Source organism: Barbus barbus, assembly GCF_936440315.1.
Source record: "Barbus barbus genome assembly, chromosome: 19".
Lineage (NCBI taxonomy): Eukaryota > Metazoa > Chordata > Actinopteri > Cypriniformes > Cyprinidae > Barbus > Barbus barbus.
Window position 1 is genome coordinate 8,357,095 of NC_136747.1, and position 16,437 is coordinate 8,373,531.

At 37.8% G+C, this 16,437-nt stretch overlaps 2 protein-coding genes across 5 annotated transcripts; one reads left to right on the forward strand and one right to left on the reverse strand.

The window, feature by feature from the left end:
- The first annotated feature begins 1 nt into the window (after position 1).
- On the forward strand, positions 2 to 10,128 carry LOC306885540 (protein disulfide-isomerase A3-like). The gene is made up of 13 exons (XM_079442138.1): positions 2 to 250; positions 553 to 631; positions 1,650 to 1,767; positions 1,847 to 1,954; positions 2,153 to 2,282; positions 6,560 to 6,673; positions 6,760 to 6,885; positions 6,971 to 7,153; positions 8,092 to 8,200; positions 8,299 to 8,427; positions 8,510 to 8,589; positions 8,668 to 8,725; positions 8,849 to 10,128. The coding sequence occupies exons 1-13, from the start codon at positions 63 to 65 to the stop codon at positions 8,936 to 8,938; spliced, it is 1,512 nt and encodes a 503-aa protein (XP_079298264.1). The 5' UTR covers positions 2 to 62; the 3' UTR covers positions 8,939 to 10,128.
- Positions 10,129 to 10,285: 157 nt separating this feature from the next.
- LOC306884992 (casein kinase II subunit beta) lies at positions 10,286 to 16,053 on the reverse strand. 4 transcript variants are annotated; one of them, XR_013785500.1, is made up of 8 exons: positions 15,989 to 16,053; positions 15,296 to 15,376; positions 14,760 to 14,862; positions 13,689 to 13,804; positions 13,516 to 13,591; positions 11,557 to 11,746; positions 10,534 to 11,451; positions 10,286 to 10,428 (listed from the first exon to the last, which is right to left on the reverse strand). XR_013785500.1 is itself a non-coding variant. In XM_079441290.1 (7 exons), exons 2-7 carry the CDS (start codon positions 15,365 to 15,367, stop codon positions 11,361 to 11,363), a joined length of 648 nt encoding a protein of 215 aa, XP_079297416.1. In that variant the 5' UTR covers positions 15,368 to 15,376; positions 15,989 to 16,047; the 3' UTR covers positions 10,286 to 11,360. The 4 variants fall into 4 exon arrangements, 2 of the variants coding, with proteins under 2 accessions (XP_079297416.1, XP_079297417.1); XR_013785501.1 differs by having other exon boundaries at positions 15,928 to 16,002; XM_079441290.1 differs by having other exon boundaries at positions 10,286 to 11,451; positions 15,989 to 16,047.
- Between the last annotated feature and the right edge of the window lie 384 nt (positions 16,054 to 16,437).

Sequence of the window (16,437 nt, forward strand, 5' to 3'; positions counted from 1 at the left end):
CATATCGGTGGAAACCGCCCGGTTGTGCGCGTGTGTTTAGTTTAGTGTTGGTTTCTGCAAATATGAAATCATTCCATCTTCCTGCCTTGATGGACAGTTTTATGTTGCGCGGGGTTTTGTGTGTGTTATCTCTCTGTGTGTGGAGCTCGGCAGCGCGTGGACGCAGTGATGTGCTCGAGCTCAAAGACGCAGACTTCGATTACATCGCGCCTGAGCACGAGACCCTGCTGGTGAAGTTTTATGCCCCTTGGTAAGAGAATAATGATTAATTTACATGCCATTAAGAACATTTTGTTGTTAAATAATAATAAAGAGAAGGTCTGCGTGCACGGTGCTGCTGTATGTGATGGCGCGCGCTGTCCATGGTACCTCAATACAGCTGATCAAACTCGCTTTTATGTCAACCTTTCTTCATTTTGCTAATACATTGTAGGGTTTTAATAAAACCTGAAACCTTGGAAAAAGTAACACCGTCATTTTATTCATATTTAGTTAAGTTAAGCGTCATTTGTTCCAGTTTTTGATAGTTTTGCTGCTCTGTTTTCTTCTCAGGTGTGGTCACTGTAAGAAACTTGCTCCAGAGTTTGAAACCGCTGCTACACGCCTGAAGGGAACAGTAGCTTTAGCCAAGGTATAACTGCATGTTAGGAATATTCTGGGTTCCATACAATTGAAGCTTTATTGACAGTGTCTGTGACATGCTGCCAATTACTGCACACATTTGTGAAAACAAAAATTACTTGCATTAATGCTCCTTCAATGGGGCATTGCACTATAGGATAAATATTATATTGCCCCAGGATAAATCTAAATATCCACTATTGTGTAGATATTTATTATAGTCACAGATATTGTGGGATTGCACAAATAAGGTTAGAACAAATTTATGATAAAGCAATTTGAATCTTTCAATATCTGTTGTGAATCATTACCACATAAAGTGGCTATTACATAAAAAGCAAAAGTTCATCCTTGTGATTTAGACAACAGCGCAATTAATAGTGAAGAACAAATTGAAATACTTTAACAAAAATGCAAGCTTCACATAAACCCTCTATAAGTGTTATTTTAATATCGAGATATTATAGTTTTTATTCATATTTTGAATAACTTTTTATTTACCATTCTCTTTTAAATTTTAAACGTTTTTGTCTCTTTTTTTTAATATTTAGTTTTTATTCGTTTTTTTATTTCAATTTTAATTGGTTCATTTATTGCATTAAATTAAACTATAAATGAGAAACATAACATTGCCTTGCTTTAGCTTGAGATAAAATGTTAATGTTTTGTGTGTATGATTTTATTTTATTTAACTTAATCTTTTATTTCAAATAACAGGGTATTTTTATGGTTTGTTTTAGTTTTCTATCTCTGTATAGACTTCCATAGTAAGTGTTTTACTATAAATGCCATTGTAGCTTTTACAAACTGAGTCTGAATAATTGCATGTGGTAATCACCAGCACACGTAAAACCAGATTATGTTGATAGTTTTGAACCTGCAGTATTCCTTTAGTGGAAACTGATCTTAGTGGTCAATATTAAGGAGCCTTGTGTGATGTAGTAATGTTAATATGGGATTGAGTAGAGATTGATGTGAGCATTGCGTGTTCTTCAGAGGTTTAAGGATGTATGACGGTCTTTGTTCAGGTGGACTGCACTGCTAGCACAGAGACCTGCAAGCGCTATGGGGTCACTGGATACCCAACGCTCAAAATATTTCGGAACGGACAGGAATCATCTTCATATGATGGGCCACGCTCAGCTAGTATGTTTAATGATGTGTGGCATAAATACAGTAGCAAATCTGGTGGTTATGTCATTGTGGGTGTATCATTTCCAAACAGAGGGAATCGTGAACTATATGAAGAAACAGGCCGGGCCCGATTCTGTGCCTCTGCATAGTGGGCATGACCTGGAGAACTTTATCAACAACTTTGATGCCAGCATAGTTGGTAAGTGCTTTTTATTGGCTCTGAAATGTTTTTATTTCTTCTCTAGATTGAAAACATTTAATGCAGATGTAATTTCGAGATTTCGAATTATATAAATTTTAATGCCCGAATGCAGTAAATTTGGATGGATAGATGGAAAATATGTATTTTATTATTAATGCAATTTCATTATTTTTCTTTTGTCTGTCCATCTCTCAGGATTTTTCTCAGGGACGGACAGTTCTCAAATCTCTGAGTTTCTTAAAGGAGCCAGTTTAATGAGGGAGAGTTTCCGCTTTGCTCACACCACAGACCTAGAGCTCGGAAAGAAATATGACGTCAAATATGAGTAAGTGGGTCATAGTTAGGATAAATAGGCTTATCCATATTAAACATGAAAGCACTTCACATATCTTTTGCTGTTGATGTCAGATTCATCTCTATCGTTTGCAAGAAGCAAACTCAAGTAGACATTAAGTTAAGCCAACATGTTTGCACAATAATAATAATAGGCTCTGTTTTTAACATTGATAATAATAAGAAATGTTTTTTTGTTTCAGAAAAGTTTTTGTTCACATAATATATGTGTGTACTGTGTATATTTATTATGTGTATATTAATACACACACATGCATGTACACTCCCCTCCAAAAGTATTGGGACAGTGAGGCCAATTCCTTTATTTTTGCTGTAGACTGAAAACATTTGGGTTTGACATCAAAAGATGAATATCAGACAAGAGATTTACATGCCGGCTTTTCATTTACATCTGGATCTGACACACAACTTAGAAAATATCACCTTTTGTTTGAACCTACCCATTTTCATATGACATTTATACATTTATTCATTTAGCTGACGCTTTTATCCAAAGCGACTTACAATTGCTATATATGTCAGAGGTCGCACGCCTCTGGAGCAACTAGGGGGTTAAGTGTCTTGCTCAGGGACACATTGGTGTCTCACAGTGGATTCGAACCCGGGTCTCTCACACCAAAGGCATGTGTCTCATCCACTGCGCCATCACCACCCCCGTGCATATGAGCAAAAGTATTGGAACAGATATAATTAACTACATCATCAATGAAGATTAATGAGCCAGAAGAAGCCATGCAAGCCTAAGCCATGGCATTACCTCCACTGTGTTTCACAGATGAGCTTGTATGTTTGGGATCATGAGCAGATCCTTTCTTTCTCCAAACTTTAGCCTTTCTGTCACTTTGGTAAAGGTCAATCTTTGTCTCATCAGTCCATAAAACGTTGTCCCAGAATTTTTTAGGCTCATCTCTGTACTTTTTGTGAGTGGTTTGCATCTTCTGGTGTAGCCTCTGTACTTGTGATCATGAAGTCTTCTGCGAACAGTAGATTGTGATACCTTAAGTATGGGGGAAGTCGTGGCCTAATGGTTAGAGAGTTGGACTCGTGATCCAAAGGTTGCGGGTTCGAGTCTCGGGCCGGCAGGGATTGTAGGTGGGGGGAGTGAATGTCCAGCGCTCTCTCCACCCTCAATACCACGACTGAGGTGCCCTTGAGCAAGGCACCGAACCCCCAACTGCTCCCCGGGCGCTGCAGCATAAAATGGCTGCCCACTGCTCCGGGTGTGTGTTCACGGTGTGTGTGTGTTCACTGCTGTGTGTGTGCACGCGTGATGGGTTAAATGCAGAGCACGAATTCCGAGTATGGGTCACCATACTTGGCTGAATGTCACTTCACTTAACTCCTGCCCTCTGGAGGTTGTTGCTGATCTCACTTACAGTTGTTTTAGGGTCTTTCCTGACAGCTCTCACAATGTTTCTGTCATCAACTGCAGTTGTTTTCCTTGGTCTACCTGTTCGATGTCTGTTACTTAGTACACCAGTGGCTTCTTTCTTCTTCAGGACACTCCAAATGGTTGAAATGGCTATGGCCAATGTGTGTGCAATGGCTCTGATTGATTTTCCTTCTTCTCTCAGCTTCAAAATTGCTTGTTTTTCACCCATAGACAGCTCTCTGGTTTTCATGTTGGTTACACCTCTTAACTATAAATGCAATTTGAACAGGCAAAACCCAAACCTGAAACTGAGCGTAGACATTCAGTGCTAATTATTGTTTGAATAATCATTGTGATAGGACACACCTGGGCAACAAAATACACCTGTCAGTCACATGCTCCAATACTTTTGCTCATATGAAAATGGGTGGGTTCAAACAAAAGGTGATATTTTCTAAGTTGTGTGTCAGATCCAGATGTAAATACCTGGAAATAAAAGCCGGCATGTAAATCTCTTGTCTGATATTTATCTTTTGATGTCAAACCCAAATGTTTTCAGTCTACAGCAAAAATAAAGGAATTGGCCTCACTGTCCCAATACTTTTGGAGGGGAGTGTATATATTTAAGAAAAAATATGTTATGTTTATATATGAAATATATTTTTATATAATATCAATTATATTAATATAAATATATACAGTGCCCTCCAAAAGTACTGGAACAGTATAGACAAAATTGCTCTGTTGGCTGTGGAGTCAAGACATTTACAAATATGTTGAAAAGATGAATATGAGACAAAACTACAGAATGTCACATTTTATTATTGGGTGATTCAACTCATAGATGTTTTACCAGCTAAGAAGTTCAGCACTTTTAGAGTTTCATCCCTCTATCTGATGTGAGCATAAGTATTGGAACAGTTGCCTCACAGGTCTTTCTTAATGATCAGCTGTGTCCTGTTGCATTAATTCTTCAGATATTAAAAGCAGGGAATGTGTCGTATCAGTTATATCCATTACTTCTGTATTCTGAATCTTGCATTCGATGATGACACACACAAACCAGGATGAAGACGAGGGAGCTGACTTTGAGAGAAAAGCAAGCAATTTGGATGCTAAAAGAAAAGAGGAAGTCAGTTAGAGCTCTAGCAAAAACAAAGGGCATGGAGAAATCAAGAGTTTGGAAACCACCAGCAACTACCTAATCGGCTGAGAAAACAACAGTAGTTGATGACAGACAAATCATAAAAGCTGTGAAAATGAATCCTAAAAGATGTGTCTGTAAAATCACCAACAACTTCCAGAAAGCTGGGGTGATGCTCTGACAATCTACTGTCCTCAGGAGACTTTGACACAGAATTACAGATGCTACACAGCAAGATGCAAACCTCTGACCAGCACCAAAAATAGAAAGGCAAGATTAGAGTTTGCAAAAAAGCACAAAGGTGAGCCAGAAGAGTTTTGGAACTGTGTTTATGGACCGATGAGACAAAGATGAACCTTTATCTAAGTGATGGGAAAGCAAAAATGTGGAGAACAAAAGGGAATTGCAAATGATCCCAAGCATACAGCCTCATCTGTAAAGCATGGTGGAGGTGGTGTCATGGCATGGGCATGCATGGCTGTCTCTGGAACAGGCCCTCTCAACTTTACTGATGACTTCATGTATGATGACAGTAGCAGAATGAATTTGGAAGGGTACAAAACTATCTTGCCTACCAATATTCAAGAAAATCCCACCAGATTCATTGGGAAGTGCTTCATATTGCATCAGAACAATGACCCAAAACACCCTGCCAGTTCAGTCAAGGCATTTATAAGGGCAAAGACATGCAAAGTCTTAGATTGCCCAAGTCAATCTCCAGATTTAAATCTGATTGAACATGAATTTCAGCAGCTGAAGAGGAGAGTAAAGGCAGAAACTCCCCAAAACAAGCAACAATTGGAATTGGCTGCATTAAAGGCTGGGAAAAGTATTTCAAAGGATGAGACCAAGAGTCTGGTGATGTCTATGGGTCACAGACTCACTGCTGTGATTGTGCGCAAGGGATCTGCAACTAAATAATAGCTTTTAATCTTTTCTATCTGCCTTATGTACAACTGTCCCAATACTTATGCTCACATCAATGAGTGGGATGAACTCTAAAAGTGCTCTTCTTTTTATTTGGTAAAACATGTATGTGTTGAAACGGCTAATAATAAAATGTTACATTCTGTAGTTTTGTCTCATATTCATCTTTTAATCATATTTGCAAATGTCTTGACTCCACAGTCAACAGAGCAATTTTGTCTTTAATGTTCCAGTACTTATGGAGGGGACTGTACATGTAAATATTTTCAAATATATGCTGTATGAGTTGTATTTATATACACATAATAAATATACACAGCACGCATATATTATGTAAACAAAAACTTTTATTTTGGATGTGATTAATCGTTTGACTAATATAAATAGAAAACAGTTACTTAAAATTGTAATAATATTTCACAATATTACTGTTTTTTTTTTTTATCAAATAAATGCAGCCTTGATGAGCATAACAGACTTCTTTCAAAAATTTAAAAATTATTATCAACCAACATGTGCATTTAGAAGATATTTAGAAATTATATTGTCGTCTTATCCAAATTATCATTAATTTGCATATTGCTGGATTTGTTCATTAATGGTAATGTTGATGTTTGATGTTAAGGACATTTTTGTTCACTTTGGTACCATAAACAACTTTGGTACTTTGTGTGGTGGCCACTCAATGTCCAGATTAAAGTCTAAATCCTAAAGCAAAACCACTAATATTGACTGTAGCTGTGTGTTCAGGATGAAATCCTAATATTAAAATAAATATTAAAATCTGTAAACCCTTTGCCTGCAGGTCCGTGCTTCTTTTCCGCCCCCCCGTACTGAACAGTAAGTTTGAGGAGAGTGTGGTTCACCACACAGGACCCCTGTCCATAACAGGCCTGCGCCGCTTCATCAGAGACAACATGTGAGCCGACACTGACACAACACACACCGTCACATCACACACACACACACACAGCACATGCTGAGATCATTGCTTTTGCTCTGTAGTTTTGGAATCTGTCCTCACCTGACCAAAGAGAATAAGGATTCATTGAGGAAGAGGGATTTATTGACAGCCTACTATGACTTGGATTATCTTCGCAATCCCAAAGGCTCCAACTACTGGAGAAACAGGTGTCATTTGAAATCAATGAGTGAATGTGTTTATTATGAAGTCATGAAGTACATACCTGTCTTTCTTCGTCCCGATTGTGTTTAGAGTGCTGAAGGTGGCGTCTAAGTTCAGTTCTCAGGGCCTGTTGTTTTCTGTGGCGAACCGTAATGACTTTCTGGAGGAGCTGAAGGATGAGTTCGGTCTGGGTGCATCGGACTCAACTGAGCTGCCGTTTGTCACCATCAGGACACGAACAGGAAACAAATACACCATGAGAGAGGAGTTCACGTGAGTACAAACACCTCATGCTGTGAGGATCCTGTTTTCAGAGATTAAACATGATTTGATATTTAACTGAATTATATTAGTTGACTAATTAGGACATGCCATTACAAGCCACAACACCCAAAAGAGCAGATTTCATTTTCAGCTGAGAACAGAATCGTGTCGTTTGATCCCTGATGTGTCGTCAGTTTATTTTCTGAAAACTGCTTTCAAACAATATTATAGAATTCTTATATACTATTATATTGTACAATACAATAATCTGATGCTTTTTCTCAAATGTTCTTTGTTTAAAAATTAAAGTTCACATAGGATCAGCATTAAGCATATTTAATCTCAAAACTTATTACAATACTGTTCAAAGGTTTGGGTTCAGTAAGATTTTTGTCTTTTATTCAGTAATGTTTGATTAAAACTGACATTTATAATGCTACAAATTTAAACTAAATGTTGTTTTGAACTTTCTATTCATCAAAGAATCCTGAAAAATTGTATCATGGTTTCCTCAAAAATATGAAGCAGTACAACTGTGATTAATAAGATAAATAATAAATGTTTTTAAAGCAGTAAATCAGCATATTAGTGACTCTGAAGTAATGATGCTGAAAGTTCAGCTGCGCATCACAGGAATAAATTACATTTTAAAATACATAAAAATGGAGAACGGTTACTTTAGATTTTAATCATGTTTCACAATATTACTGTTTTCACTGTATATTTGATAAAATAAATTCAGGCTTGCTAACTATAAGAAACCTTCTTCAAAACCTTGTAAAAATCATACTTTTGAACAGTAGCGTTCAACACACAATAATAAGACTGGTATCATAAAATAGTTTGAATACAATAATATTCTTCATTTAGCAATGTCCCGTGATGTACATCAACACATTAGAAGATTTAATGATGTGATTTTAACTGTTAATTTGGTCCCTCCTCAGACGAGATGGCAAGTCTTTAGAGAGTTTTCTGGAAGACTATTTTGGTGGGCGACTGAAGCGTTACATCAAATCAGAGCCTGTACCTGCCAAAAACAATGGAGCCGTCAAGGTTAGTGAGACACGTGTTTAAATGAGATTGATTGTTTCATTTGGTCTTCATTAACAATCTCATATCAAGGGTTAACACAAGTCGCTGTCTGTGGTCAGGTGGTTGTGGCAGATACGTTTGAAGAGATCGTCAGTGACCCAGAGAAAGATGTGCTTATTGAGTTTTATGCTCCGTGGTGTGGCCACTGTAAAAAACTGGAGCCCAAATATACAGAGCTTGGAGAACAGGTGAGCTTTACATGACATCAGTGTGTCTTCATCTCTGTCTGAATCGCTTCTCATCCTGTGTTTCTGTTTTTTACGGTCTCAGCTATACAGTGACCCCAATATTGTAATCGCCAAGATGGATGCAACTGCCAATGATATCCCGCAGGGCTATGACGTGCAAGGGTATGTATTCTCTCGCTCATCAAATACTTTGTAGTGATTTTAGCTAGCCATTGTTAATGTTTTGTTATTCTTTTACAGATTTCCTACAATATACTTTGCCGCTGCTGGCCGGAAAGATGAGCCAAAACGATATGAGGTAATTGTTTATTTCAAGCGTGACCTTGTTTCTCGTCACTTATATCAGCTACCATGGCCATACTGTATATTTGTCATTGTAAATATTCATTCTTTGTATTTTGGTTGTTTTTTATTTTTACAGGGAGTCCGTGAAGTGAAGGATTTCATCAACTTCTTGAAGCGCGAGGCATCCGAACCTCTAGTTCTGAATGGAGTCAAGGAAGAGCTGTAAACGTTAAAAGGGAAATTGCTGTTTGTTGCAGAACATTATTCAGGAAGAGTGAAGAATCCTGTAGGATTCTGCTGCAGTTCAGCCATATCACCATATCAAATAAATTGGCAACAATCAGTAACATAAAACCAATTGTAATTATACAGAGATCCAGGGCCTCATTTATAAAATGTTGTGCAGAAACCATCCTAAATTTGATCTTAACATCATCTGCATACATGTGATTTATAGAGTGAATGTAAGCACAGGAAATGCACATATGCCTCTCTTTCAGATGTGAAATCTATGAATCGCAACTGAATGGTTTAAGCTCACTGCCTTGTAAACGACTCTTAATTAATGTCATTAACAGCTAGCTGCAAGAACAGCTTACATTTTTAAAAACCTGCAGTACTCGAACAAGAAAAAGTGTGTACGTCTGCTCAGACCCTGATGTGATGCTAAGTACTTTTCCACGTTAAAGCTAGTTTTTAGTTTAGCTAGTTTACAAATATGAGTGTTGGTGTGGATTTAAGCGCGCGCACACTCTAAGATCAAATCTGTGCGAACGCACTTTATAAAGGAGGCCCACAATTTTTATGTTGTCCACATGATAGAAAATAGTGCTGCTTATGTTGAGGAGCCCTGTTTTGTTGTTTAATCATTTTGTTCTTTGTTGCATGAGCTTCATTGATCTGTTCGTTACTGTTTAACTCAATGTTCCCATCTGTACATTCCTGTGCATTAGTTATTGTTGTTCAACCTACATTTACAAATATACCAATATTCATGCCCTGTATGGATGGTAAAACTAATCTGATTCCATGCAGTAAATGCACAGTCATTGGTTTCAAGCACAGTTCGTGGTGTATCAGCATAAGGAGCCATTATCAATGTTTGCAGTTGTCATTTCTAGCCCCTGATTTGCTACTGAAGTGATCAAATGGAAAGGCATCTTTTAACCCAGGCTGTTATGACATGTGTTATGTGGTTATGTAATATTTATCAACTATTTATACAGTTTGGGTGTGAAATGGATGCGGTTTATATGGTGAATGTTGTCGTGTCACTTTAGCATTTTTTCTACATATCTATGCCTTAAGGTTTAATATGTAGGTAGTTTGTTTGACATCTAACTGAAGCTCTGTTCAGCAACAGGTACTCACTGATGAGCAGAAAACGATGGTTTATTAAAATAATTGATTTTGGTCAGCTGTTTCTTTTCTGTTTAAATGTTTGAAAACTGAATTTGTTAACCTGCACACTATTTTGAATTTAATGAAAGTGAATGAGCACTAAGCCTATGTGACTTGATATAAAGCATACTAATACCACAGGATATGGGGAAAAAAGCCATGACACTGAAAACGCTCTTAAATGGCATAAGTATATTACAGACATTATGAGTTTATATATACACACACACACACACACCTCAGAGACCTGTAGGACCCTCACACAACTTAAGAAAAGACATTTATTGTGAATTCTGAACCCTGGTTCCTCAACAGCTGTAAAGGAAAAAAAAAAAAAAAACATTCAACAGGATCAACAAAACAAATAATAAAACAAAACATCCAATGCATTCAAACTGATTTATATATTCTACTCCTTACCAGAAGAAATACTTTAAACCAAAGAAGAAAAACCTGGGCCCATACCAAACATAAAAAACATCTTAATTGTGTTTCTGTGGTAAATGTAGCAAAATCTCTCTGAAGTCATCTTGACACTGGAGGAACTTAGCAGTTTGGCGTCGTTCTGATGAGGAGTGCAGGACTGATGATTAAAACAAAAAACACTTGTCTAATTAAAGACAGGGACAGTTTCCTGATTGCATTTTTGTCTTCCCATTTCTGGTCTTTTCTAATACATGCACTGAAAGTTTGAAGTCTGTCAACAAAGTAAAGTCAGACGATCCCAGCTACATTACTCTGAGCTTGAAACAAATCCAAAATATACTGCCTTTTTCATGCAACAGCCGTTTTAAAGTAAACCAAATATCTGGTTGCACGGAGGAGGGGCTTGAACGACGATATATCTGCGGTTTTAACGATCGATCAACCCTACCTTTGTATTCAACCATACATCATGAACTAATAAGACAAGTCAATTCATGACGCTTTTGTATGGGAACGTTACTTAACCTTAGGGAACTAAAACAAACAGGACCAGAGCCATCCTACAGGTATCTATCTTTAATTATAACTTTATTTTCTATGTGGAGGTTAAGAACTGAAACAGTTTTCACAAGGAACACCCCATCTTCTGTACAGTGTTTCAGAGGTAAGGTTTTTGTTTCTCCCCAGAGTGTTTTATAGTCTCACTCTCTCCAAATTTAAACCTTAGTCTTGGTCGAATCTAAAATTGTTGGAGAAGAGTGAGGCCATGGCGACGGACACACAACCCATCCCACCCACCCCACCCCGCCCTGCTCAGGTTCTTAGCGGATCGCTTTGACGGGACTCTTGAAGCTGGAGGCTGCCTGCAGCTGTAGCTGGTAAGCCATTGGGTGAATCTTGAAACCATAGAGCCTGGAAGAGTAGAATGACAGCTCTGAGAAACAGCGATTTTAGAGATGTGAGAAAATCCATTTATATAGAGCAGCAGGTGACCCGCCATGTAAAGGAAAGACTAACCTGGGCACAAACTGGTTGGCAGGCCTCTTTGGCCGGTACTCAGGATGCACCATGAAGAGCATGTGGGGGAAACCAGTGCCAAAATAGGCTCCATCGGTGTGATGGTGTCTGGACGACTTGGGTGTGTACACATCCATACACTTAGGGCAGTAGAGCTTCACCATGGCCTCACCAGGAATGTCAGAGAGCCCTGGAGATAAAAACAGACACTAGACTCACTCACTGAAACTCATACAGAGTTCATGTAAATTGTGCCTCAACTTGTAAGGAATAGTTCACCCAAAATTGTTGTCATCTAATCACCTTCATGTTGTTCCACCCCTGTATGAGTTTCTTTCTTCTACTGAGTAACTAAATAGTTGCTGATTCCCACTGACTTCCATAGTATGGGGAGGAAAAAATACTATGGAAGTAAATGGGGACCGGCACCTGTTAGGTTACCCACATTCTTCAAAATGTCCTCTTTTGTGTTTAGCAGAAGAAAGAAATTCACACAAGTTTGGAAAGAGTAGGATTTTAATTTTCATAATTCATTTAAATGGTTAGTTCACCCAAAAATTAAAATTAGCATTTGATTTACTCGCCCTCGAGGCATCCTAGGTTTATATGACTTTCTTCTTTTAGACGAATCCAATCGGAGTTGTATTAAAAATTGTCCTGGATCTTCTAAGCATTATCATTGCAGTGTTTCGGTTCAACAGTCCAAAATAAAGTGTGCGCATCCGTAATAAAACGTGCCTCACATGGCTCCGGGGGATGAATAAAGGCCTCCTGTAGCAAATCCATGCATTTTGTAATAAGAATATCCATATTTCAAGTGTATTAAAAACTTTTCTCTCACTACCGGTATCTGTCATACGAGCAAGTGTGAGGCACGTTTTATTATGGATGCACACACTTTATTTGACATCTTTTGGACTGTTGAACAGAAACACCCTCCCACTGCAACGATAACACTTGGAATAGCCAAGACAATTTTAATATAACTCCGATAGGATTTGTCTAAAAGAAGAAAGTCACATAGACCCAGGATGCCTCGAGGGGGAGTAAACCACAGGCTAATTTTAATTTTTGGGTTTACTAACCTTTAAGGTGTGCATCTTTTTTACATTGAGTGCATTTGCATACACGTTCTTAAAGGGATAGTTCACCCAAAAATGAAAATTCTGTCATAATTTACACCCTCAAGTAGTTCCAAACCTGTATGAATTTCTTTGTTCTGCTGAACACAAAGGAAGATATTCTGAAGAGAGTTTGTAAACAGGCTGTTTTGAGGCACCATTGCCTTCCATAGTAGGGAGAAAAAAATTAAAAATACTATGGAAGTCAATGGTGCCCCAGAACTACTCTGTTTCCCACATTCTTCAGAATATCTTCCTTTGTGTTCAGCAGAACAAAGACATTCATACAAGTTTGGAACTATTGAGGATGAGTAAATGACAATCTTCATTTTTGGGTGAACTATCCCTTTAACCCAATTATGCATTGAGTAAAGCTGATAACACACATGGTCATGTAAACGTGTTAACCTGTTTTCCTTTATCGGAGTAAGGTCACAGCTTAAGCATAAACCAATCATCACATCTAGCCCCTTATGCCAAGTTCACTCAGCATGTAAACACATTAGGCTGCTTTCTTTTGGTTTATTGAAGTGTGCATGTGGTGATATATTACGTTTTGATGCATTACCAGGTTACTGGTTTGCATGTAAACCAGGACAACGGGTTATTTCACTAAGCTGATTTTTGTGAGTTATCAGCATATTGGTGTTCATGTAGATGTGTTCAGTGTCAACATGTGATCCGTTTATGAGATAACCATATTGAGAGATCATCAACTGATTCATAAGAAGTTATTATCAACTGGTACCAATCAATCAGAGCATCCCTAATTAAAAAAAAAAAAAAGATTACAATGACAAACATTATATATTTGAAGTAAAATAAATGGTGCACCTACCAATGGGCAGCATTGGCTGATTCTCACAGTAAACACGAGGACAATAGCCAAAATCACCCTGCTGGTACTTCTCCAGCTGCAAAGAGAAAACAAGCACAACGTCTGAAAAAAAGTCTTACTTTAATAAAACTATTAAAAAGACTCAATAACTAGATGACCCAGGGATAACGTACCATCTGGGCAATGCCACGGTTAGTGAGGATATAGCGCGCATGGATCAGTCCATACAGCATCTCAGCAGCCTGCTCAATCAGGTCACTCTGGTTAGGGTTGTCCTCCAGCTCCTCATCTGATGCAAACACACACACCAACACCATTACACAGCTAGGAAATCACAACATTTAAAGTCAGCATGACACAGAAATGCGATTAAATCTTTTCTTGCCTAATGTGACACATCTGAGTGAAACGCATTCTCAAATGAGAAAAACAGAGCGGGATTTGATTCTGTCCATCAGGAATGGATTGGATGTGATTGACAAGTTGCTGGATGGGAGGGACTCTTGTCCCGTGCTTGTGCCAGTGCACACGTCATCAGAGAAGTGTTATAATGATAATACATTGCAACATCCCATAAATAAAAGTACTGCCCACTTTGATTTCATAGTGACTTTAAACAGTGAAATGCATGTCTTCTCTAGTGTGTTTTTAAAGTGTTACAAATAAAGCATTAATGCATTTGTCTTAAATGGATCACATTTAAATCAAGCAAAACAAACTAAGTTACAATATGCTTTTTTCTGGGAAACATTTAGCTTTAGGCAGATAATTAAATATAAATAAAATAAGCAATTGTGTATCTTTGGTTCAAGACATTAAACAGATGAGGAGAGTGAATTCTCCTGCTCTCTGGGAGAGAGATTCATGGATTTGGTTTTAAAAGATCTTGCCTAAAACTACATTTTTAATGCCTGGTTGATTGCATGCACAGCCTAAAGCACAAAACCTTCAAGTCACAATGAAGTAGCAACAGATCTTTTCCACCAATGTTCTGACATACATCGGCGTAAGAGATTATCAAAAAAGAAAAAAAAAATTAGGGCAGGATTTAATTTTATGCATCAGTGGTTGATGGGGAAATCCTGCATATGTCTCCAGAGAGAAGACTGTCATGTTTACCATGGGATTATGGCATTTTGATGAAACACTTAGGTCTAGCATTATTTCAAAAATAAAACCTACACAAAAAAAACATGAATTTTAATTCAACGCTGCCTTAAAGCCTGTGTTAAACAATCACTGACCAGGTTCCAGATCCAGGATCATGTCAAGGGCTTGTCTGTAATGGGGAACTTGCTCATTGAGTCCCGTAAGATTAAACTTGTCCTGAATGTAGTCCTCATCTACCTGTATGGAGTAAAAACAGATGTACCACACATCAATATTAATGAAGACAATGGCACATTTATCTACTGTTTTTACAACGATTACAATACCACAGGTTGATCGTGACGCCTGCCTTGATTTTAGCAAAACAGCAAGTGATTTCAGAGACTGTTTTATAAATAGAAATGATCATTGCCTATAAATCAATGTGCTGCAAACTTAAATACAATATTCTTATGTTTCCCAGTTACAAATTTAAGTGATAGTGTGCTTTGTCCTATAAATTCTTCATAACTTACTCAGTCCCACAATATCAGGAGGGTGTGCTTATGTCCAATACATATTTCATGTCTTCAGTTCATTTCTATATAGTTAAGCTCATATTGTGTAACTATGCGGTCCATTGGTGACCAGGGAGTGTTAAAATGCGAGATGATCAGAAACGAATACAAACCTCACAGAAGAACTCGTTTCCCCGTAGACCACAAAACCAAGAAATCCACGACACTTCCTCTGAGCTACTCATTTTGGGAAACTAGAAAAGAGGAGTTGAACAACATTAAACGATTAAATTAAATAACAGAGACAAAGACAATAACCCTACGTTAGCTGCTCCAAAAAAAGCTAAGTCGGTGTTCACTGGTACTATAGAAAATGATAAAAACATACTGCTGCCTTAATGTGTTTCAGATATGTACATGTATATTTAAAACATGTATCGCGCATAACGTTAACTGTTTTGATGTAAACAATTGACCGGACTGGCCTGACGCACGCTAACACAGCCGGCTAGTTAACGTCACCTTATCACCGAGTCAATAAAACACATATAGACAAATGCGTTTATGTGTGAGTAAGATTTAAAACCACTGACACGTTAAAATACTGGTTTGTATCTTAATAAATGTCCATTTTGTAGTACGTGTGTTCGGCTAGCGATAGATTAGCTTAGCATGTCGCTGCTAGCTAACGCTTAAACTTAGGCCGCAGCAAATTGGCAGACTGTCTCTAAAATATGTCGATTGAAGAGAGTCCTAACACATACAATTAACAACGAATTCACAGAAATAACCCATAATCGCGCACATATCGAAACTACCAGATATTCCTGTCCATTATAGCGATAAACAGCGTTTATTCCCGTTACCTCAAAGATCTCCCGGGGGTCGACGTTAGCCGCAGCGATACAACTGCACGCTGATTGGAGGCTTCCGCTCTACATACAGCACGTGATCATGAAGCAGGTCACTTCCGCTCTCTCAGATCTGCGGGTGTTGTTGGAATTGTAGTCTTTATAATCAGAGGGGGTTTTTTCCATTCGTAGTGTTATTCTCGCTATTATCTGGAGAGTAGAGTAGGACCAAATATTAATGTAATATTATGTCAATATAATAAAATATTGAGGTCTTCGAATAATATTGCAATACTGACATTTAAGGTTTATGCAAAAATAATAGAAATTCTATAATGCATGGCTGTATTTTCCCTCTTGGAATGCATTGTGTGGGTCAATCACAAACCATAAAAATGTAATGTTTATAGCAGTAATTGTTGTCAAATTTGTGTACCTAAAACATGTAGAGGAAATCAATGCAA

Bases quoted from the DNA above. Each gene is read 5' to 3' on its own strand.
- LOC306885540 (XM_079442138.1), top strand. From the start codon at position 63: ATGAAATCATTCCATCTTCCTGCCTTGATGGACAGTTTTATGTTGCGC. The intron at 1,955-2,152 runs GTAAGTGCTTTT...TCCATCTCTCAG, and splicing joins CTTTGATGCCAGCATAGTTG to GATTTTTCTCAGGGACGGAC. The intron at 8,428-8,509 runs GTGAGCTTTACA...TTACGGTCTCAG, and splicing joins ATACAGAGCTTGGAGAACAG to CTATACAGTGACCCCAATAT.
- LOC306884992 (XM_079441290.1), bottom strand. From the start codon at position 15,367: ATGAGTAGCTCAGAGGAAGTGTCGTGGATTTCTTGGTTTTGTGGTCTA. The intron at 11,747-13,515 runs GTAGGTGCACCA...TTTTATCTCCAG, and splicing joins TCAGCCAATGCTGCCCATTG to GGCTCTCTGACATTCCTGGT. The intron at 11,452-11,556 runs GTTAGTCTTTCC...CTACTCTTCCAG, and splicing joins GCCAACCAGTTTGTGCCCAG to GCTCTATGGTTTCAAGATTC.